The 23624-nt window shown below is 42.8% G+C and overlaps 1 protein-coding gene across 3 annotated transcripts in view; it reads left to right on the top strand.

Annotated features, from left to right (window-relative positions):
* SRBD1 (S1 RNA binding domain 1) overlaps positions 1-23624 on the top strand; it is a 265692-nt gene that overhangs the window by 28992 nt on the left and 213076 nt on the right. For all 3 annotated transcript variants that reach the window (XM_061625422.1, XM_061625423.1, XM_061625424.1), the window contains exons 10-11: positions 14987-15090; positions 17178-17285. In XM_061625422.1, coding sequence (XP_061481406.1) covers positions 14987-15090; positions 17178-17285 — 212 coding nt within the window. The remainder of the gene's footprint in view (positions 1-14986; positions 15091-17177; positions 17286-23624) is intronic.

Raw genomic sequence — 23624 nt, 5'->3', positions numbered from 1 at the left:
TAGGCTTCCCTGTCTGAGTCCCCTTACAGAGACCCTCCCTCTCTCTTTCTCTCACACACATCCTCCTCTTCCTCCAACATATCTCGTCTTCCTCTGTTACTCAGTGGAAGAGCCGTGGCTCATTGGGAGAGCATCTGCTTTGCATGCAGAAGGTCCCAGGTTCAGTCTCTGGCATCTCTAGGGTAGGGCTGGGCAAGACTCCTACTTGAAGCCCTAGAGAGCCTCTGTTGGTCAGTGTAGACAAGACTGAGCCAGATGGACCAACGGACTGACTCGGTGTATGGCAGTCTCCTGTGTTCCTAATCTCATAGTGGCAGGCATTTACATGCACCAGAGTCCTATGAGGGTTAGGGTTAGGTAGAGAGATGACTTGTGCAGGTTTCCCTGTTGAGCTTCATGGCTGAATGGGCATTTGAACTCAGGTCTTCTCAATGTAATTCCACCCAATCTCAGTCATCCTCCTGCATCTTTTACATCTGCTCCTTCTTGGGCCCTGCATGCGATGCCACTCCTGAGATTAGCCTGTGTGAGGCTGCAGATGAGTTAGTCTTCTGGATGCTTCAAGATGAAATGCGGGAGGCCTGTTGTGGGTTGATGTGCATAACTGGCAATTTTGTGATGCTTGCAGCCCGTGGGCAAGAAAGGAGAGGAAGGTTTTGCTGGAGTTTGAAGTATTTCATCACACAGCGTATAGTCGGACTATGAAATTCGTTCCCACAAGATGGAGTGATGGTCACTGTGAGGCGTCCTTCCCTGGCTCTCCCTGTCAGGTTCCTACCTGCTCGTGGTTACTGCCTGTCTCTAGGCACCACCAGGGACTCCACCAGTCCGGACTGCTCTCTCTTATGGTTTCTCTCCCCGCTCTAGCACAGATCTCAACAGATCCCCCTGCTAGGCAACCACCTGTAACGTCCCAATACTAGTATTCCCAGAGACTCTGAATACTGGTATTGTTATTCTCTTCACCGCTGCCACCATTTGTTACAGTTCCCCTTCAGCCTTGGTCATTACCTTACCCTCCCTTCTGGTCTGTGAAACCCCAGCCAAGGATCAGGCCTTTGGTAAACCAAATTAAGTATTTATTACAGATAACAAAGCTAACAAGATTAACAAGATTTCTTCTTAAGGCACATAAGCATATGGTTTTACTCAATACTAATCCGAACTCCACCTCCCTCCTGGCAAACAACTCTCTAAACCCCACCAACCAACCCACTCAGTTCTCTTCTCCCCCCCGATTCCACTCTCACTCTTCCTTTTATACATTCAGCCATTTTAAACACTCAGCCAATCATCTCGCATTCTACTGCCCATTCACTCCCCCTCCTCTTTCACTCCACTTACCATGTATCTTCTAAAACAACAACACTTACCATATATACATTAATATAGGAACATCACATTTCCCCCCCCTTAAACAACAGCAGAGTATTATTCCTGTTCCAGGATTTATACGTCGCGTTAACAAATAAAAGTCTCTATGGGGAAAATGTCTTTCTTTGTTCCTCTGTCTGGTCATGTCACTGCAGTCCCAGCCACTTGCCTGGAAAGTCCATCGGCCAGTACATTGTCCTTGCCTTTGATGAACTGGAAGTCCACTGTAGGGCCCAGGACCACCTCTGCAGCATAGTGTTATGGTTTTTCATAGTCTGCAACCATAACAAGGCCCGATGATCACCGATAGTCACTGTGAATCTTCGTCCCCACACGTATGGGCGCAACTTGTTCAGTCCCCACACGACCGCTAGGCACTCCTTCTGGACCGACGAATAATTTTTCTGCCTCGGCGTCAGCTTGCAACTCAGGTACGCCACCGGATGTCTGGTGCCTTCTCTCTCCTGTAGCAAGATGACTCCCAGCGCCAGGTCCGACGCATCTGTAGCCACGATGAATGGTTGCTCATAGTCTGGTGCTATTAATATGGGTCCTTGGCACAAGGCTTGCTTCAGTAGATCAAAAGCCTTCTGACATTCATCCGTCCATACCACACACTCAGAACACTTCTTCTTTGTTAATTCATGCAAGGGGGTTGCTATTTCCCCAAAATTTCTCACAAACTTCCTATAAAATCCAGCCACACCCAGAAATGCCCTTACTTGTTTTTTTGGTTAAGGGGATCGGCCACGCTTGTATTGCCTCCACCTTGCTCCATAAGGGGGTGATTTTCCCACTCCCCACCTTATGTCCTAAATAGATTACTTCCTTTAGTCCAAACTGGCATTTCTTAGCTTTTATTGTGAGGCCTGCTTTTCTTAAGGCCTCCAATACTGTTGTCAGGTGTTGGACATGCTCAGGCACCGATTTGCTAAAAATGGCCACGTCATCGATATAGGCCACTGCAAAATCTGACATGCCTCGCAACACAGTATTGATTAGCCTCTGAAATGAACTTGGTGAGTTCCTTAGTCCCATGGGTAAGGTCACAAACTCATATAACCCATCTGGTGTACTGAAGGCAGTTTTGGCTCTGGATTGCTCGTCTAGTTCCATTTGCCAAAATCCTTTACAGAGATCTAGTGTAGAGATAATGGTTGCTGCCCCCAATAACTCTAACATTGCGTCTACCCTAGGCATAGGATACGCATCTGGGACAGTAATTTTATTGATTAGCCGATAATCAATGCAAAACCTTGTCGTTCCATCTTTCTTCGGAACCAGGACAATACTTGAGGCCCAGGGACTGATGGATTCCCTGATCACTCCTAATTCCAGCATCTCTTCCACCTCCTTTTTGATCTCATTCAAAACTTTCCCATTCACACGGTACGGAACAGATCTGATTGGGGCATGATCTCCAGTATCAATGGAATGTATAACTATACTGGTTCGGCCAGGTTTGTTGCTAAAGAGATTCCTATAGGTTTTCAAAACTCTCAGAATCTCTTCTTTTACTTCCTCCTCTACCTCCTCTGACCATTCCACTTGATCTACCCCTCCTTTGTCTTTGCTTTCCTGTACCAAATCTGGAAGTTCAGGCCCACTTCCCTCAGGGAATAAGGTAACTTGCAACACCTTTGCATCCCTGGTATGGTAAGGCTTTAACATATTTACATGAACCACTTTGCTTTTGTTTAATTGGTCTGTGGTGATTACATACGTCACTGTGTCAAGCCTTTCTCTGATGGTATATGGTCCTTCCCAGTTAGCCTGTAATTTGTCATGTTTCCTGGGTATGAACGCCATAACCATATCTCCCACATCATACACACGTTCTCTTGCTGTTCTGTCATACCAGTAACTTTGCTTCTCCTTGCATGACTCAAATTCTCTTTCACTACTTCCATCATTGATGTTAATTTATTGCGGAATTCCAATACAAAATCTACTACAGAAGTTTTGTACTCTCCCAGAGTTCCTTCCCATGAATTTTTTAGCAGTTCCAAAGGTCCCCTCACTTTTCTAGTAAACATGAGTTCAAAGGGTGAGAAGCCTGTTGACTCCTGAGGGACTTCTCTGTATGCAAATAAGAAGCATCCCAAACGTTCATCCCAGTCTTGTGGGTGATCTTGAACATAGCTTCTGATCATGCCCTTCAAAACTCCATTGAATCTCTCAGTTAGCCCATTAGTGGCGGGATGGTAAGTAGTGGTCTTTAGATGTTTTAGACCACAACATTTCCACATACATTGCATCACTTCTCCCATGAATACACTGCCTTGATCTGTCAGCACTTCATGAGGGAAACCCAGCCTCATAAAGATTTTTAATAAAGCCTCTGCCACTACAGGGGCTTCTACAGATCTCAGTGCTTCTGCGTCTGGGTACCTGGTGGCAAAATCCACCACCACCACTAGATATTTCTTGCCATGCCTTGTGGGTTTGGAAAAAGGGCCCACCAAATCTATCCCCACTCTATAAAAGGGTTGTCCAATTATAGGAAGGGGCTTTAAGGGTGCCTTAGTCTTTACTCCACTTTTTCCTACCTTTTGGCATATTCCACAAGATAGACAATGTTGTTTTACATCCTTGGAGATATTTGGCCAATAATAGTGTGCAGCCAATCTCCTCTTGGTCTTTTTTATTCCCAGATGTCCTGCACATGGGACATCGTGGGCTACCTCTAGCAATCTGGTTCTGTATTTGCTAGGTACTATCAATTGCTTCACTGGTTCACATTCATCCTTTCTCTCAGCAGGCATCCACAGTCTATATAAAATCCCATTCTCACACACAACTTGATTCCTCAGTTTGTCAGTGAAAGGAATCTGTTGGGTCAGGGCTTGTTCCTTTATCTGCTTCAAACTTATATCTTTATGCAGCTCTTCCCTGAATTGATCTGCCTCATCATTATCAGAGACGACTTGATACAGTTTGTCTCCTTCAGCAGGCCTGCTAGTGGTTGCTATGGTGACCTGAGGCTGGTTAACAGATTCCACCCTGTTTGTTTCAGCCCCCCTTAATATGGCTTCTTTTTCTCTGCCAAGTTGCTGTCTGGTCACTACATAGATCTTTCCTTGGGCGCCCATTACATCTCTTCCCAGTATTACTGGTTCTTGTTGCTGGGCATTAATGCCTACTTTATATCGGCCCTCTCGGCCTCTCCAAGTCATTTCCACCAGGGCCACAGGCAAACTTTCTGGTTGACCTCTCACTCCTTGGATAGTCACAGTTTCCTGAGGTAATATTACCTCAGATTTTATTAAATCTGGCCTCAGTAATGTCTGAGCGGCACCAGTATCAAGCAATGCCCAATAATTTGCCCCTTGTACACTCACTTCCTCTCTCAGACTTGAATCAAGGTCTGTTACTTCTGTCCAGTTTATCTGGCAGAACTGAACCTTTTTCGCTGTTTCTAAAGCCTTGGGCTCTGTTTTCACTGCCCTTGTCTGAGCAGGATTACTAATGGGGTTGGCAACCTCACATTGAAAACGTAGGTGCCCCGGTCTATCACATTTGTAGCATAATTTCTCCTCACTTTTAGGGTACACAGATCCACTCTGGGGTGTCCTGTGCCCTTCAGATTTTACTGGAGGACTCACTCTCTGTGGTACCACATCCCTTCTGCCAGCGTTATATGGTCTGGGTTTAAACTCTCTTGATGTTTTCCCCACCCAGCCAGTTCTGTTGGAGGCGAAGTGATCCGCCATCTCTGCGGCCTCCTGCACAGATGTAGGGGAACGGTCTTTGACCAGGAGCCTTATTTCTAATGGTAACTGATGGTATAATTGATCCAATATCATGAGGTTTTTCACCTCCTCCACAGACTGAGCTTTTGCACTTGTCAGCCATTTCCCAAATATGTCCATCAGTTTTGCCCCCAGCTCCACAAAAGACCTCCCTGTCTGTATCTGGCAGTTTCTGAAAAGCTTTCTAAAATGATCAGGCCCCAGTCTGAATCTTTTAAACACTGCTTCTTTGAATTCAGCATAGGTGACGGGCCTGTCTGAGGGGAAATATTGGTATACCTCAGCCAATTCCCCTTTAATCAGATTTGATAAATACTGCATGTATTTATCTTCAGGTAGCCCCCACAACTGAGCTGCTTTTTCAAAGGTGCTGAGGTAAATTTGAGGATCTTGACCAGGCTCATAGACAGCAAAGTGCTTTGGAGTAATTTTTATTTTTGCTCCATCTCTGTCCTTTCTTGTTTCATCAGAATGAAACTTCTCTCTTTCAAATTTTAACTTTTCTACTTGTAATTCGGCATCCACTGCTCGTTGCTTCTCCCTCTCCTCAAACCCCATTCTCATTCTCTCAGTTTCCATCTTCAACTTCTCAGCTTTCATCCTCAATCTCTCAGCTTCCAACTCTCGCTGTTTATCTTTTTCCTCAGCCTCAAAGATCTGCTGCTTTTCTTTCTCATCAGCCTCCCTCCTCAATCTCTCAGCTTCCAACTCCCTCTGCTTGTCTTTTTCCTCAGCCTCCCATCTTAACTTCTCTCTCAAGTACTCTATATAAGCGGGATTGCTTAAATAGCCTTCTGGGGTCTCTTCTCTGACAGGTTGTTTTTGCTGGGCAGTTGCAAATCCTATAAGTGCTACCCTCAATTCATCTACCCCTTTACCCTCGTGAGGTAAATTGAATGTTATGCATTTCTCCACCAGCTCCTCTCTTTTCATTTTTATATATTCAGCCATGGTGTTTGAGTTCACTCACTCTTTGCCACACACTCTTTGCCAGTCACTGTCACAAGAAATCTTGTTTTGTTATTTCTGTTTGCCACACCACTGTATCTGGATTCTCTGTTGTTCGTATCCCACCGCTACTGACACCACGTGTGATGCGTCCTTCCCTGGCTCTCCCTGTCAGGTTCCTACCTGCTCGTGGTTACTGCCTGTCTCTAGGCACCACCAGGGACTCCACCAGTCCGGACCGCTCTCTCTTATGGTTTCTCTCCCCGCTGTAGCACAGATCTCAACAGATCCCCCTGCTAGGCAGCCACCAGTAACGTCCCAATACTAGTATTCCCAGAGACTCTGAATACTGGTATTGTTATTCTCTTCACCGCTGCCACCATTTGTTACAGTTCCCCTTCAGCCTTGGTCATTACCTTACCCTCCCTTCTGGTCTGTGAAACTCCAGCCAAGGATCAGGCCTTTGGTAAACCAAATTAAGTATTTATTACAGATAACAAAGCTAACAAGATTAACAAGATTTCTTCTTAAGGCACATAAGCATATGGTTTTACTCAATACTAATCCGAACTCCACCTCCCTCCTGGCAAACAACTCTCTAAACCCCACCAACCAACCCACTCAGTTCTCTTCTCCCCCCCGATTCCACTCTCACTCTTCCTTTTATACATTCAGCCATTTTAAACACTCAGCCAATCATCTCGCATTCTACTGCCCATTCACTCCCCCTCCTCTTTCACTCCACTTACCATGTATCTTCTAAAACAACAACACTTACCATATATACATTAATATAGGAACATCACATTACTCTCTTCACCGCTGCCACCATTTGTTACAGTTCCCCTTCAGCCTTGGTCATTACCTTACCCTCCCTTCTGGTCTGTGAAACCCCAGCCAAGGATCAGGCCTTTGGTAAACCAAATTAAGTATTTATTACAGATAACAAAGCTAACAAGGTTAACAAGATTTCTTCTTAAGGCACATAAGCATATGGTTTTACTCAATACTAATCCGAACTCCACCTCCCTCCTGGCAAACAAGTCTCTAAACCCCACCAAGCAACCCACTCAGTTCTCTTCTCCCCCTACCCCCAGATTCCACTCTCACTCTTCCTTTTATACATTCAGCCATTTTAAACACTCAGCCAATCATCTCGCATTCTACTGCCCATTCACTCCCCCTCCTCTTTCACTCCACTTACCATGTATCTTCTAAAACAACAACACTTACCATATATACATTAATATAGGAACATCACAGTCACCAACTGGAATGGCTTTAAAAGAGGACTAAACAAATTCATGGAGGATAAGGCTATTAACGGCTACTAGCCATGATGGCTATGTTCTACCTCCACTAATGGAAGCAGTATATTTTTAAATACCAGTTGCTGGAAATCGCAAACAGGGACAGTGCTGTTGCACTCAGGTCTTGCTTGCAGACTCTCCATAGGCATCTGGCTGGCCATTGTGAGAACAGGATGCTGGACTAGATGGGCAATTGGCCTGATTCAGCAACCAGGCTCTTTTTATGTTCTTACGCCCCCATCTGCCCTTTGCTCACCTTGAGCAGGTGATGGAGGGCAGCTGGACTGTGCCAAGGTCGTTTCTCATTAGCCCAGTGGAAAGATTTGCAGGAGACCTTTTAGTATGGGAAAACTGTTTCTCCAAGGATAGAAGGGAGCATGTCTTGTTTTTCCAGGACAGTGGCTGAGGAAGAGTGAAGCATTTAATAGTTTCCTCCTGGGGCCAGCAAGAGTTTGGAATGCTGACTTCATTCTCCCTCTAACTCCCTCCTCCTTTGAGTTGTGCCCTCAGCCCCTGGTTGTTCAGTTTTTGCTTCACTGTCTTCTAAATCTAGTCTCAGACGTTTTGTCTGATGTCACGTCTCCTGAGTCATTCGCCGCTGTTCTGCCAAATGGCTTGGAGAACATCCCCATGATCGAAGAGTGTTCTGAGTTGCGTGGCATTAAACCTGTCAGCTGAAATTGGTCTCAAGTGGTGAAAAAAGGTTAGATAATTGCAATTAAAGGTGACTTGAAAGGAGGGCTCTGTGTGTGTGTGTGTGTGTGTGTGTGCCTGTAATACACACACGCATTCAGTCATGTGCTATATGTTTTCAATATCAAAGTAAAAATAAAATAAAATTGATAAAGGATCATAATATTGTAGGTAATAGTTTGTGTTTGAGTGTTTGTTATTCTTTTGCAGCCATTCCAAATTAGTCCCCCTTGGATTCCAAGAGCTATATTGTGACAAAAACACTGCAGAGTTCCAATGCTGATGTAACGTTTCCCAGTGTCATTGCCAAAATTAAGGCAGTACCACAATGCAGCGCACACAGGTATCTTCCAGTAAGGTTCACAGTTGATTCTTGACCCACTATCCACAATGCCCTGATGCAGTGTTGGTTTAGGACATTGTGAAAAATTAAAATAGCGGCTGCTTGGTGGGGATTGGAGGAGCTCCACTACTGGATGAACGTGCTGTGGCAGGCTCTGGCAGAGGAGGGGCACTATGCTGCGGGCCCCCTCAAGCCTGGAGCTAGCCATGGTTAACTGTTCAGGACCATCTTAGGAGTTTCCTCCTCCTTCTTTCCACATGAACTTCTGCCTTCCATTTGCAGTGGTAACCACGGTGCAGTGTTACCTGTGCACCAAGGTTAATACTAACCATGGTTAGCCTTGAACCAGGGTTTTGCTCATCAGCTTCAAATCCTGTCTTTAGACTCTGGTTTAAACCTAGTCACATTAGTATTGAACTCATTGCAAAGGTAATGCCACACTACAGATAATGCTGAAAGGGAAAGAGAGTCTGAAATTTGCACAAGAGACAGGAAGAGGGTGTGTATGATCCTGTGGGGTGCTCCCAATCTTTTGTGCACAGTGAAGAGACTGGGAAACATTACAACTGCAGCGGGTCTGAAGAAGCAGAATGCAGATTCCAGTCTGTGCTTTTATTTGTCCTTCAGCTAAGAAATGAAAAGCCATTTGAGGATTTTGTTGCTAACCTTGACTTTCACCTTCCTCCTGAATTCTCCTGAGTCTTTTCAAATGGATTTCCTGTGCTGCATGCTTATTTGAACAAGGGCTGTGATTCGAAACTAGCCTGTACCTGAAAAAGCAAAGACAACAGCTGGCAGCCAGAATTTTGCTGGTTACTGTCAATCAATATGTGAACTTCAGTTCTCCTCTCTCTTGCAGCCCCTGGTTGTTCTCTTCCTCTCCCAGAATTTCACCCACTTTCAGGCTCATCTTGCTTTCATTGCCCTGGTGCGCTCTGTCTTCCAGTCCTGGCCTTATTTTGGATGGTTTGTTTGTTTAAAACATTGGTACCCTGCTTTTCCACAGCACAGCTAAGGCATGTATCTAAAATACAGTTCAAGATTAAAAAATAAAAATATAAAACATTAAAATAACTAAATGTTAAAAAAATGTGCAGCAACAATAACTTAACAGATGCAGAAGAGCCATAGAATAACCCTTCCAAGTGTAATTAAAAATTCTTCCAAACAAAAGTTTTGATTTGAACAAAGAATAGGTGTAAAGCACATTATGATGAGGAGGGTGACTTCTTTTCCAAAGGTTTCCAAGTAACTTACAACACATATGAAAACATAAACATAATAAACAAATACATTATAGCACCCAGGGCTCCTTGGGGAGAAGGATGGGATATGAATTTAATAATAAAGAAATTGTTCTTAAAAATGATTCATTAAAATATATACACAAAACAACTCTCCATAACAAACACAGGGAACTCTAGGGATGTCTCTAGAGAGGCAGTTAAACCCAATGGGTCCTACTCCTGGTAGTCATGACCAAATCTCTGAAGGTAGGCATACCCAGAACAGGGCCTCCAATGATGACCTCAGTAAACAGACAGCCTCATACAGGAGAACATTATTCTTCAGATAGCCTGATCTTAGGTCTTACCCAGGGGTAGGGGAGCCTGTGGCCCCAGCCAGCATGGCCAGTGGTCAGGGATGATGGGAGCTGTAGTCCAACATCTGGAAGTCTACAGGTTCCCCATACCTGCCTTGGTCAGCATCCTTCTAAATTTCCTTCCTCCTTTATTAAGCCTGTTTTCCTGCTCCTCTTTCTTCTCTGGGCCCTTCTGCTCACCCCCTTTCTCCCTATAGGATCAGACAGACATGTCCACTCGACCACTTCAATCTGCCGCACTGGCAGTGTTACAGGTGCCACATAATACTAGTTCTGTGCTTATAAGAAATTGATCTTTTACTGTGGCACCTACACTTTGGAACTCCCTGCCAATTGACATCAGGTAGGCACCTTTGTTGTACTCTTTTTGTGCCTGCTTAAAACATTTTAATTTAGGCAAGCCTATCCAGACATGTAGAACGCTGACATGTTTTAATCTTTGTGCTTACTGCTGATTTTATTATTGTTATTTTTGAATGTTCTTAAATGCCTCTTTTTAACTGTCTTTTATTTATAATTCTGTGGGGTTTTTTTTGTAAAACAGTTAGAGGTTTTATTACAGTCAAGTGGTATATAAATGTGAAATAAATGAATAAATAAAAATAATAGCTGCACTTCTCCCAAGACTTAGCTACAATATGGTCATGGCAGAAGGCAGATAAAGCAAAGGCCACTACCGTTGCTCCTGCCTGCCTGTTAATTCCTTGTGCTTCCCTAAAGGGGCTTGGCCCACTGTCAGGGCACATGCCCACCTCTGCAAAGGGTTCTGGCTTGTTAGCAGCATCTCCGTTGGAAAGAACCAGAGCTGAGAAAGGTTTCCACTTGTGACCTTGGAGAGCTGCTGCCAGTCAGAGTGGTCAAGATTGGGCTAGATAAACCTAATGGTTTGACACAGTAGATGGCAGCTTGATATATTCATATATAAGCTTTATCTGGGTCAGCCCATATGTCACCTGGGGCTCTTCTCTCGTCCTTTGGAATTTGGGAACAAACTTAACATGATGGTGACAGATCTGTATTTTTTAAACCTGAACCATGTAGACAACTGGTTGTGTGTGTGTGTCTAAGGAACATAATATCTGCAAAATGAGGGGAGCTGACCTCCCTCCCCCCTCCATCCATGGCTGACATTTTTGGCCAAATGCTTTTCTTTCAGCTGGACTGATCTCCGGTACTATAGCTTCAGCTGGGAGAAAAGTGCCTGAAAAGAGGGGCTGCAGGGAGGGAACTTCAGGGAGGATAAGGCTGTGTTTTACCTCCAATGTCAGAGGCAGTCTACCTCTAAATGCCCGTTACTGGGAATCACAAGTGAGGAGAATGCTTTGTGCTCAGGCCCTCCTCATAAGCTTTCTGCAGTTGGCCACTGTGAGAACCATACCTCCCCTCTTTCAGGGGTCTCTTGAAAATGGGACTTTTTAGACAGGCCTTTGTACAATAAATGAAGTATTTATTGATGCTTTTATTATTGTTTTTTATGATGTTTTAATTGGTTTTTAAATTTTATTGTGTCTTTGTATGTTGTAAGCCTCGTTGATGCACCTCTGTGAAAAGTGTGGCTTGTAGATCCTTAAATAAATAAAATAAACAGAATGCTAGGCTAGATGAGTCTTTGCTCTGATCCAGCTGGGTAGCTTAAATACTCCCCCATTTTTCCCACTGGGCCAAAAGGGATTATAACCTGCTCAGTTTCCTACAGAGAGTTCTAAATTTCCAAGTTAAATTTGGAATTCCCATTAATATTCTGATCTAACAAATAACTTAATTAGAACGGAATATTAATGGGAAGGTACAACACATTGTTTTCAAGTAAGTTTGTTTAGGGGCGTTGGAAACAGGGTGCTTTTTTGGGGGGGGGAACCACCATGATTCAGGAGGAGTGACACTATGAGCTTTATCTGATGAAGTTGTTTGCTTAAAAACGTAATTTTTGATTTCACTGTAGATAGATGTTTTAGCTTTTGCCTCCCCTTGTCAGCCTGGAATAACCATGGAAGAGTTTTGTCTTTGCTCAGAATATGTGTCTCCTCCTAATTCCTGCATGAAAGCATTTGCTTTGGCAGTCAAGGTACCTGACACTATAACATTTCACATGTAATTTTTATTATTTGCTGTCTTGTTCAGTGATATGTCAGGCCTGGTATGTCAACAATCACAGGAAAAGCTGAAGAATACAAATTGGTGCAATGTCCCCCGGTCATTTTTAGACCATTGTGTTTAACATATGTGACATGTCTGAGTTAGCTAGTGATTGAATGAAAGTGCGTGATTGACACGGCAAGCCTGCTTGTGACAGGGATGAGGGCCTATAGCATACATCAACATGCGCAACGACACAGGAATGTCAACTTTTAACAGCTTTTTAATGGTTTCTCTGCACATCTAATGTATCAGAAATGCAGGGTTTTGTTAACTTTCAGGAGAATGGGCAGCAGCGTACATAGCAATCATCTGTTTTTTTCTGCACTGACAGTTAAAATGAATACTTATTATTTCATGGAAATGTTCATCTTCCGTCAAGTATGTCATAAGAACATAAAAAGAGTCTTGCTGGACCAGTCCAATACTGGGTCAAACCATTGGTCCATCTAGTTCAGTATTGTCTACACTGGCTGGCAGCTGCTCTCCAAGCTTTCAGGCAGGGAATCTTTCACAGCCCTACCTGGAGATGTCGGGGATTGAACCTGGGACCTTCTGCATGCAAAGCAGATTCTCTACCACTGAGCTATGGTCCAAGTCCAGCATCCTGTTCTCACAGTGGCCAACCTGATACCTGTGGGAAGCTTGCAGTCAGGACCTGAGCTGCAACAGCCCTCTCCCCAGTTGTGATTTCCGGCAACTGGTATTCAGAGACATACTGCTGTGACCATGGAGACACAGTATGGCCATTGTGACTAGTAGCCATGGATAACCTCATTCCCTCTTGTGGCAGAGAATTCCAAAGTTTAACTCAGTGCTGTGTGAAGAAGTACTTTCTTTTACCTGCCTGAATCTTTTAACATTCAGTTTCATTGGATGTCTAGTATGAGAGAAGGAGAAAAATTTCTCCTTACCTACTTTCTCTATGCTGTGCATAAACTTCTCTATCATGACCTCCTTTACTAGAGATGTGAAGGCCTAGGAAAAAACATGAAAAAAATTGGGAAAAATCAGATTTTTCCAGTCCCCCCCCCCAATATTTCTGAAAAAATGAACAAACAAAAACATTTGGGGGGAAGAACAACCTCCACACTTCCCACCCTCCAGCTTTCCATTTCCCCCCCAGGCCTTCACATCTCTACCTTTTACTGTCCATTTTTCTAAACTAAAAAGCCCCAAATGTTGTAACCTTTTCTTCACTTCCGGGTCATCTGCTGGGGTCATTGTTTGCAGTTGGATTTTCCTTCTCCTCCAGAGTAGACCCTTCCTCTTGAGGAGACCCCTGGCGATAGAGCCTTCTGGCATCCAAATGGGCATTCTTAGGGTGACTCTGTGTCTGCTGCTGCCTTTGCTCTTGAGGCCTGGGGGAAAAAGGGGGAGAATCTGGGATCAAGGCAGAGTTTGGGATGGGGTCAGAAGGGATGGTGGTGGCTATCAGGGCTTCCGGGTGAGACATTCATGAGACGGGGCACTTCAGGCTGCCTTGGGACCGTTGCAGGTTCCTCCAAGCCTTTAGCTGTATTGCGATTCTCCATGGGGTCTGAAGTCTTTTCTTCAGAAGATTTCTCACTGGGGTCTGGATTGGCTGGGATCCTGACACATTCGGTGGAGTGAACTAAGGAGACCAAGTTCAAATCACCCCGCAGCCTTGAAGCCCTCCCTCACCTCCGTCTAGCCTAACTCAAAGGATTCTTGTGAGGATTGAAGGGGCAGACGTAGCTGGGAGAGAACCTTTGGATTTCTAACTTACCCTGAGAGCAGTTTGCACTAAAAGCTAAGATAAAAAGTGCTTAAATACCAGTGTGGTGTATTGGTTAAGGTATTGGAATATGACCTGGGAGACCAGGGTCCGAATCCCCACATAGCCGTGAAGCTCACTGGGTGACCATGGGCCAGTCACTGCCTCTCAGCCTCATGAAAACCCTATTCATAGGGTCGCCATAAGTCTGAATCGACTTGAAGGCAGTACATTTACATTTAAATACATTTTAACAACCTTGTCCAAATGTCCTGCTGCCCAATCACTGTATCATGGGTAGATGAATAAGAGTACACTGTGGGGCTCATAAACTCTGGAAATACCTTTCGTATAGTCTAGCGTTGGGGAACCTCTGGTCCCCGGGCCCAATTAGACTCACCAGGTCTCCCAGTTTGGCCCACAAGGTGGTTTTGGCCAAGCCAAGCCCCCCCCCCGCCTTATACCTGATGTACAATGTAAGCTTGCAGAGTTAGCTGGATGCTCAGTATAGAAACAAACCAGCATTCTGGTCTGGGTATACCTTGTGATTTTAAAAACAATAACATTAAAATTCTACACTCAGTAATCTAACTTTTGCCACAGCAAAAAAGCTGTATTCAACAACCAGTATAAATCAGGCAAAGTGATCACATATGTATTCTTTCTTTTGTTTCACACACTTTGTTTTGCATAATTCCGATCTTGCCAAGTTATGGAAGGGGCAAAACTGAGGAGCCCCAACCACTGAAAACTTAATTCATCCACATTTAGGTTTTGAGATTTCAGGAGGCATTGCCCACTTGCATGCCCAAAGGTCTAGAAAATTGCTTGACAAAAAAATAAGCAAAAAAAAAATCTGAGGAATCTGAAGTTGCTGACTACTACCGATTTCTGCACTTCTTTGCTTCTGCAGATTCATGGCATCTGTATTAGCACTTTTATATGTGAACATAGAAAGCTACATGATATGCAGTCAAACTATACCTGGCTTGGCACACTCACATGAGCAATAGAACCAGTAGGATTTTGAAGGTGCCTTCTGTCTATTTTGTGTGTCATATGTTTTTTCCATTTATATTTGCCGTTTAGATTCTAGCCATTAACCGAGGGGAGAATCTGAAAGTCCTGACAGTGAAGACCAACATTCCTGATGGGGTGAAGTTTGAATTCTCTAGGTGGTGTGTAAATGTAAGGTCTGTATGAGGGCACAAGGACATTGCATGTTGATGGTTTATTTGTTTTCCCCATAAACATAGTTCACTGAATGCATTTTATATGTCCCTGTATATTAAGGAAAACACTTTGGCCAAATAAGTTTTGTATTTGCCTGATCTCAGGCTGCAGTGTTCTGCAGGCTTATTTGTGAATAACGTCTAGTTGTCTGATGTGTGAGTCAATGTAGTTAGGACTGGGCTGTAAGTTTGGTAAGCGTGAGATCATGTTATCTTTTTTCAGTGGCTTGACGTGTGATACGAGCCAGATGATTTCAGATGTTTCATGGGAATCCTTACTATTTTCAGCAGTTTGTATGGAGCGGGGAAGGGCTTATTTAATTTTGTAATAGTTCAGCCCCAGCCTGTGGTGTTTACTCAGGGATCTGCCATTTTAAGAAAGGACTTTGGCCAGCCAGATATGGTTCTTGGTCCTACGTTGCTTATTCTTGCATTAGGTTTATCAGATGCATCCTCTATTAATGTTTCTGATTCTTGGCTTTGGGACTGGTACATCCTGTGCAGTAACATAAACAGACAAAATGTTTCTGTCCCCACAATCCAAATTCATTGGTTCATATGAATTTATGTCTGTTAAATCTATGCTTTTTACTGGGCAAATTTTGAACTAGTCTAGAAACATTATTTAAACCAGGGGCAGCCAATGTGGTGCCCTCCAGATGTTCCTGGACTCCAGCTCCCATCAGCCCCAGCCAGCTGATAGAATGATATGATAGGAGCTGTAGTCCAACAACATCTGGAGGGCACCACACTGGCTATGTCTGCTGTAGACCTAATAGAGACCTAATCAAGGTTGCCGGTCCTGGCAACCAAGAGGTCTTCTGTATCTTTAAAAGTTGTGCAGGGGGAAGGGAGAATTCCACCTTGTGGTTTTTCCCATTACAGAGTTGCAAGAACACCTGCACTTGGCTGACTTTCTCTTCTCCTAAAGATACAGGATAAGTCTCAGGCCATGAATCTGGCAACCCTAGACCTAATGGGAATGTGCCCTGCAAAGTAAACAGGAACAGTGACTGCTAGCTTGGCCAGGAAATAGACCTGGAGATGGGGGAACCTGGGTCAAATCCAAGATAATAATACTTAACACCTATATAGTGTGCTATTTCAATAAGAACCCTGTATGGCAGGCCAGTATTGTCTCATTTTGCACAGGGATGGATGAGGCTTGAAGCAGATAGAACATTCACTTGCTTAAGGGCACCTAGTGGCCAGGTGAGGCAACTTGGTGACTGTCTGGCCTATGGCTCTCATCCATTAACCCTTGACTATATCGTTAATAGTTACCTGGATTGGCATTGTTTTTTTGTATGGTTATTTGTTGCTGTTGTTGGCTGGTTGGTGTTTTTTATTCGAATTCTAAGTGTCATGGAAACTTAAAGCAATAGTAGATCTAAGATTTTTTTCAGGAAACACAAAGCAGTAATAGATCTTAAGCAGATTTACATTTAAATATATTATTTTAAATTGTGTTTTAAATTGTTTTTAAAAGAGGTATTTTAAATTTGTATATTTGTTTTAATGTTTTCAGTTATTGTAAACTACCCAGAAAGCGCTGGCTGGCCGGCTGCCTGGCCGGCCTGCCTACCTGCCAGCTCCCATTAGGTAGCAAGATATGTGCTGGGTAACCAGTAGATGATGGGTGCTACCCTGAAGATTTGACTGGGTCTCTAAATTGTGACAAGTGTCCCCAATTCTCTTCTGTTGCGTGCTCATTTTTGTTCTGTGTAGCAAAGGTTGCTTCTGTGGGCTGAGCTGTTTCAAGGCTGTTATCCCTTGAGATATTCCCCACACATTTTGTTGATTGTAGCAACCTAAGTCTTTGTCTTGTGTTTTGTAGATTTTATTAACCATCTTATATGCATGCACATTTCAAGAAGAAGGTGGTTTACAGGTTGCATTCAAGGTCCTATAAAGAGGAAGACACTTGTAATGGACTTTGTCAAGACAGCTTTCAGTTCTGTTTTGATAAAGCTGTGGTATGGTTCTTGGCAGGTTGTCATTTTAACACGTTGCCAAATAACCTGAGTTTTGAACATTTTGGTGCACAGGTGGAGACCAAAGGCCTATGCGCATGCAGAATTAATGGAGCTCCTGCGTTATTCAGTAGAAGACTCGTACAAACGCCTTATTTATCCCCTCCTCTGTAGAGAATTCAGGTAAAGCAATGCTTCTATGGGTTGTAAACTGCCTTAAGGACAGTAATTTGTAGTAAATTAAAAATGAACTGAAATGAAATCTTCGCTAAGGAATGATTAGTAAGACTGCTGCTGCTCTTATTATATTTATAGCCTGCCCTTCACCGGTACGTCCCAAGGCAGGTTACAGAAATTTAAAAGGTTACAGAAATTTAAAATACAGTGTTAAAATCAATTAAAGCACTTTACATTCACAGGAATAGCGTGGCTCCTGAAAACATGCATCTCAAGTGCTGAAGGCCAGGGTAAAGAGGTGCATCTTTAGCGTTCACCGAAAACGGTAAAGGGAAGGTGCCAGACACACCTCTGTAGGAGGGAATTGCACAATTTAGAGGCTGCCGCCATCCCCTGAACCTCTGAGGGTGGTGGAACTACCAAGGAGGCTCTCTCTGCTGATCTTAACACCCTAGAGGGTCTGTAGGGAATGAGATAGTCTTTAAGATATTTGGGGCCTAAGTCTTTTAGAGCTTTAAATGCTAACATGAGTACCTTGAATTGGGAAATGAACTGGCCACCAATGCAACTGTTTTAGAACGGGGATTACATGATTTCTAAAAGGATCCCCAGCCAGTAATCTGGCTGCTGCTAAATAGAGACTGAATAGAGAGGCCTGAAGGGCACCATTGTCTTCAAGGGCAGCCCTGCGTAGAGCGCATTGCAGTAATCCAATCTGGAAGCTACCAGATTGAGTACTGTTGCCAGGGTTCATTTACTGCAGCATCCTGTTTCTTAGAATGACCAACCAGATGCCTCTGGGAAAGCCAAAGCACCTGGACACCTCCTGATGTTGCCTTCCAGGGTAATGGGAATCATACTGTGGCATACTGTGTCTGGGCATGGGAGGTTCCATTTAGCTTTTGGTGACCTATCCTCCATCATTTGGTCTAATCCCATTTGGTCTAATCCCATTTCAAAGCCACTTAAGCTTGATCAGGACTAGCATAAGCACATGGCATGCTTGGGTGCCTGGCACACAGTCAAGATCCCAAAGGTGATGCCTTCTCAGGCCTGGTACTCCAAGAAGTGCCAGCCAGCTGGCTTTAGCGCCATTTCAGTTTTTGCAGTGTCTTGATGCAGTGTTCTTCTGGGGCATTGTTGGAAATTAAATTGGTGACTAGATCCAGCCATGTGGTTCTGCCCAGAGGCCCCACAACCACCAGTTAAGCGTACGCAGGCCCATGGACACTGGAGGCATTTTGCCCATTCCTTCCCTGAAACCTGGATGATTTGTTTCGCATAAATATTCTGAAGGCTGTTAGCATCCCGTATGTCCCTGTAGCTCCATGGAAGGATGTGCTCTCCCGTTCGCTTTACTGCTGGGAAAGGACCTCTTTCTAACCACTCCTTTCTTCAGAGCTCCATACGGGTGTTGCAGCCCATATGCATTTGTCACTCACTCTGGGCTTTGAAAATTCAGTATGTGAATTCTGTCCTAGGCAAGCTTCCAGGGGCCGTTTGCTAGTGGTGCCAGAGGCAAAAGGGGGTGGAGCAGTGGATGTAACCCTTACCTGTGTACAGCCATGCAAAAGTGGCAAAAAGTTCTAACCAACCCCACACCCAACTCTCCAGCCTCCATGCAGGCAAGCAAGGGATGTTATTGCAGGTCAAGGATACATCTCAGCAAGACAAGGAGGGTATAGAGCTGGGCCGTGAGTGATATGGTCTGGGGAGAGTCCTGAGGGCTCAATAGAGAGGCCTGGAGGGCACATTTGCATTTCCCCTCCCCTTCTCTCGCAGGAACAGTGTGTGAATGGTGTTCTGCTCACAGAAACTCTGGATCCAGCCTAGTGACTTTAAGAACAAATCTTGTCTTAAATCTTTAGATGCTTTTTAAAAATTTTTTAAAACTGAGGTAATATATTTTAAATTAGTATATTGATGGGATTTTAATTAATTGAAGGGCGGTAGTTGAGTGGCAGAGCATCTACTTTGCATGCAGAAGGCCCCAGATTCAATCTCTGGCAGGTAAGGGTCTGAACCCTTCAGGTTCCCAGCCTGAAACTCTGGAGAGCTGCTGCCAGTCAGTGTAGACAGTACTGAGCTAGATGGACCAATGGTCTGGAATTGTGTAAGGCAGCTTCCTAAGTTCCTAGTTGATTGATTAATCCAATTTATTTTTTAAATGTTGTAGTTCCATTCTTATGTAAGAAAGCAAATTTACTTGGAACTTATTTGGAAGTAAAGTCTACCGCAATCCATAGGATGAACTTCCTGGTATACCTGCGCAGAATCTATCTAACCAATATGTTTTTGACACATGCTGTCTTACCAGTGACAGTTTCATAATTTGCTCTTTTAGATATTAAGAATATGAAAAAAATGACAAGTTAAAGGCATTTCACCCCCTGGCAGCTAGGACGGTGTAAAAGGATTCAATGATCAAAAATACATTGTAAACAGGGGAGGGGAATTTGACAGTCTGTGTATGCAAACTGCAATTTCCTTAACATTTTTAATGACAGCACCATATTGTGAGCCTCTCTCCTCCCCCCCTCGTATTGAGTAATACATTAGATGGTTATAATAGTCTTGATGCAAACTGCTGTGCTGCTAAAATTGTTTTATTGTATCCATTTCACAATTGCTGTTTCTGTAATGTGCTCCATCATGTCGTTCTAATCCCATTTCTCATACTTCTCTGGAGGGAATCGGGGAGGCTAATTGCTCTAGCTATAAGTATCTTTTTATCTGTCATTTCCCCCTTTCCTAAATTAACAATCTCATAGTCATAATATTGGGCTCAACTCTGTCATGGGTGCTGTACTGTCTAGGCTCAGAAGCGATCTGTTTCAGCAATGACTATATAATGGCTTTCTGTAACCAGCTGAAGTGGCATTGTGGCACTGTAGAAATAAAAAGGGAATTTAAGCTTTCTGGGGTTTTTTAATTTAAAGATGTTGTTAGTTTATTTGGAATATCACCATTCAAAATCAACAACCCATCCACACCTCTCTAAAATTACCCCTCTTCCTCTTTCAACAGTAGCTTGGTTTGTTGGCAACAAACATGTACGACAAAGTGTTCAACCACGCATACAGATTAAAATTCATATCCAGTGCTGCTGTTCTGCTAAAGCAGCTGACTTCTACTTGTGCGATAGAATGTTCTCCTCTGCAGGCCCTCAAAATCTGCTCCAGAGGGACTTCCGGGAAGGGTGACTTCGCTTGTGCCTGCTTTTGGGACGGGCTCCCGCCTCAAAAGAAGCTTATTCAGATATAAATCAGTCAGAACATTTTTTTTTTTTTGACTGATGAAATTTCTCCCGGGCAGGGAGAAATGTAGAGATCAACCTCAAAGCCTGTTTTTGTTGGGAGGACTGGATTTCATTAATTTATGAGATAAGGTCCAGCCAACAATGCCGGACGGACTTCCTAACAAGCTCTATCTGCTTAAGCGATACGTTTATCTTTTCTTTAAAGAGAGAACGGACTAACAGGCAAGCACCCTTCTTTCTATTATTTTTTTTACTTGGTTTAAATTGTTGCAGCAAAAGGAGATTTGTCAGATTGATCGGCTTTGGACAACTTCTGGGTGAGATATAGCTCTTCTCTGTTATTCACGAAATTAACAGCTTATCTCTGTTTCTGTCGCAAAAAGCTGTCCTGGAAGTGCATTCTAAAGATAATAAACAGAAGAGGGATTTCTATTCCTGATTTCTATTCCGAGGAATATTATATTGTCTGGGACTATTCTCTTTTTGGTCTATTTTATTTTGACGAATCTGCTTCTTCACGACGCCACTAACTGTTTTGATGCTGGGAACTAAATTTGTTTTGCATTCTTGAACATAGAGAGATAAGGCAGGTTGCTCTGTTTATACTGTGATGTCATCAAGCCTGGAATATTAACCCAATTGTTGCTGAAATAAGAAGTGGTTCTTCTTTATTTTTGTTTTGCTTTGTTTTCGTGGTTTTAAAAATGGCAATCAAGAAAGTGGCTGAGAATCTGGAAGTAATTATGTTTCAGAAAATAATGGATGAGATTGAGATAACGAAACAAACCCTGCGACAGGGTAGTAAGGAGCTGAAAATTGAACTGAGCAAAATGACGCAGGAGCTTAAAGAAATAGGGGATCCTGTGAGAGAGGAGAATGAGATCAGAGATGAGAAAAGAAAAAATAAAGGGAAGATACAAGCCCTGGAGATTGGAACAAATGTGGAATTGGAAAAAGATCTGGAGTTTATGGATTTTAGAAATAAAATCTACTGTTTGGAATTTAACGTTATCTCTGAAGAAATTAATGAAGATATTAGAGATAAAGTTATCAATGGCTTGGATAATCTTCTGGACTGGAATGATGTGATGGAGCTTGATATAGAGAAAATCTATGGAATTAACTGCAGCCATGTGACAATGGAAAAACTCTTAAGAGATGAGCCAGTGCATTTTGTAAAAAAGAAGAACACAGATATGACTTTACAACAGTATTTCAGCAACTTATTCAGAATGGATGGCAAGAAAATATTTGGGATAGAGGAAATTCCCATCAGACTCTTATTATATGACTATGGCTACAACAGCAAGATTATTATGGAATACTGATAATGGAAGATTGGACACTGAAATTACTGGACTTAACAGGACTATTGAAGATGGAAGATGGAACTAATAGGGATAATGGAATAATGGCTATTGAAATTATTGGACCTAACAGATTCTGATGAGATGGATTAATCGAAATGTTTATTTGGACTATGGTTATGACAATAAGATTATTATAATTATTAACGAGATGGATTAATTGACATGTTTATTTGGAGAAAAATTGATAGATATATTTCTTAAAGAATTGAAACCTCTCTTTGACTTTTTGTGGAAAGAATAAAGTAATGTTTATGAGATTTGATGATTAATTAAGATAACTACTGGAGGAAAGTGATTTTATAATATGATTTAAGAGACAGGATTGTTATATATTGTAGACCTATAACTGATTTGATATGTGACAAATGGGAAGTCAACATTTTATTTTTTTTTGTTTAATCATTTTTGTTTTGTTTTGTTTTTTGTCTTTGAATGTTTTATGATTTTGTTTTCTATGTTTTATGAAAATTTGAATAAAAATTATTGTAAAAAAAAAAAAAAATCTGCTCCAGAGGGTTAGAGGAACAGTATTGGGTACAATCCTTCTAATTTTGTAGTTCCAAAAATACATTTAAGGGTCAGCGAATAGATGACAATTAAGTAATCATGTCATAAAATGACAATGCGTTGTATTCAACCAAGTCTTACTCAAGAGTAGACCCATTGGGAATCATGAACCTGAGTTGGTCATGTCCATTAATTTTAGTGAGTCAACTCTGATTAGGACTAGCATGGAATTACCTCATCATCATTATTAATAATATATATATCCTACTCTTCATTCCAAAGGAGTCCTGGATGGCAAACACACAAGTAATAAAACAATTAAAACAATATGGAGGCAGCCTGGGAAAGATCCCTGCTTAAAAAGGTTGTTGAAAATGAAAGTTTGGGGTTATAGCCAGCTACGGTTTACTCAGAGTAGACTCACTGAAATTAAACGTCTAAGTTAGTCATGGTCATCCATTTCAGTGGATCTTCTCTGAGCATGACTAATATTGGACATAACTGCATAACAAGTACTTAGTTAAGCAGAAGTACCTGGATTTGATCAATTTAGTCTGCAGTCCTATGCACACACTTTTTGGAAAAGGCATTTATTACCTAAGTGGTGGTGAGCTTTGCTTTGCTGGAGATCTTCAAACTGGAACTGGTCAGTCATCTGAGATGCTTTAGCTCTTGATGTCCAGCACTGAAAAGGGGTTTGGATTAGATAGCTGATAAGAAACCCTCCAGTTCTATGTTTCTAGGTCTATGAGACTTCTGTCTCAGCAGGCCGGCATGGACTATGAGTCTAGAAGGTAGCGTGCAACTGACTTGTATTCATTACTGCATCAACTCTAGGGCTGATTTTATTCATTCTCTCAACCAACCTGTGATGGCAACTCACTGATGCTCCCATGATAAAGTTGTGGAAACGGATGCTGCCGGCAAAACTAGACCATAGGACCATAAGCAATTTAATGCATCTCGTTCCATTTTCTTTCCCCATAATGTTTAGTCATGGGAACATGGGATATGATGTTACATTGTGCTTTTCCTCTTAATGTTTTATTTTTGGCATTGTGTTTTCATTATGGCAGCAAACTTTTTTCACCCTAAGGGCTGCATTCCCTAATAGGGAACCTTCTTGGGGAGCCACATGCCAGTGGTGGGTGTGGCCAGAGGCAAATGTGAGTGAGCAACAGATGCGAGTCTTACCTTTCTGTGCTATGC

The sequence above is a fragment of the Rhineura floridana genome, chromosome 4 (genome assembly GCF_030035675.1).
Source record: "Rhineura floridana isolate rRhiFlo1 chromosome 4, rRhiFlo1.hap2, whole genome shotgun sequence".
NCBI classification, from domain to species: Eukaryota; Metazoa; Chordata; class Lepidosauria; order Squamata; family Rhineuridae; genus Rhineura; species Rhineura floridana.
The sequence above is the reverse complement of the archived record's forward strand: the minus strand, read 5'-3'. Positions and strand labels throughout refer to the sequence as shown.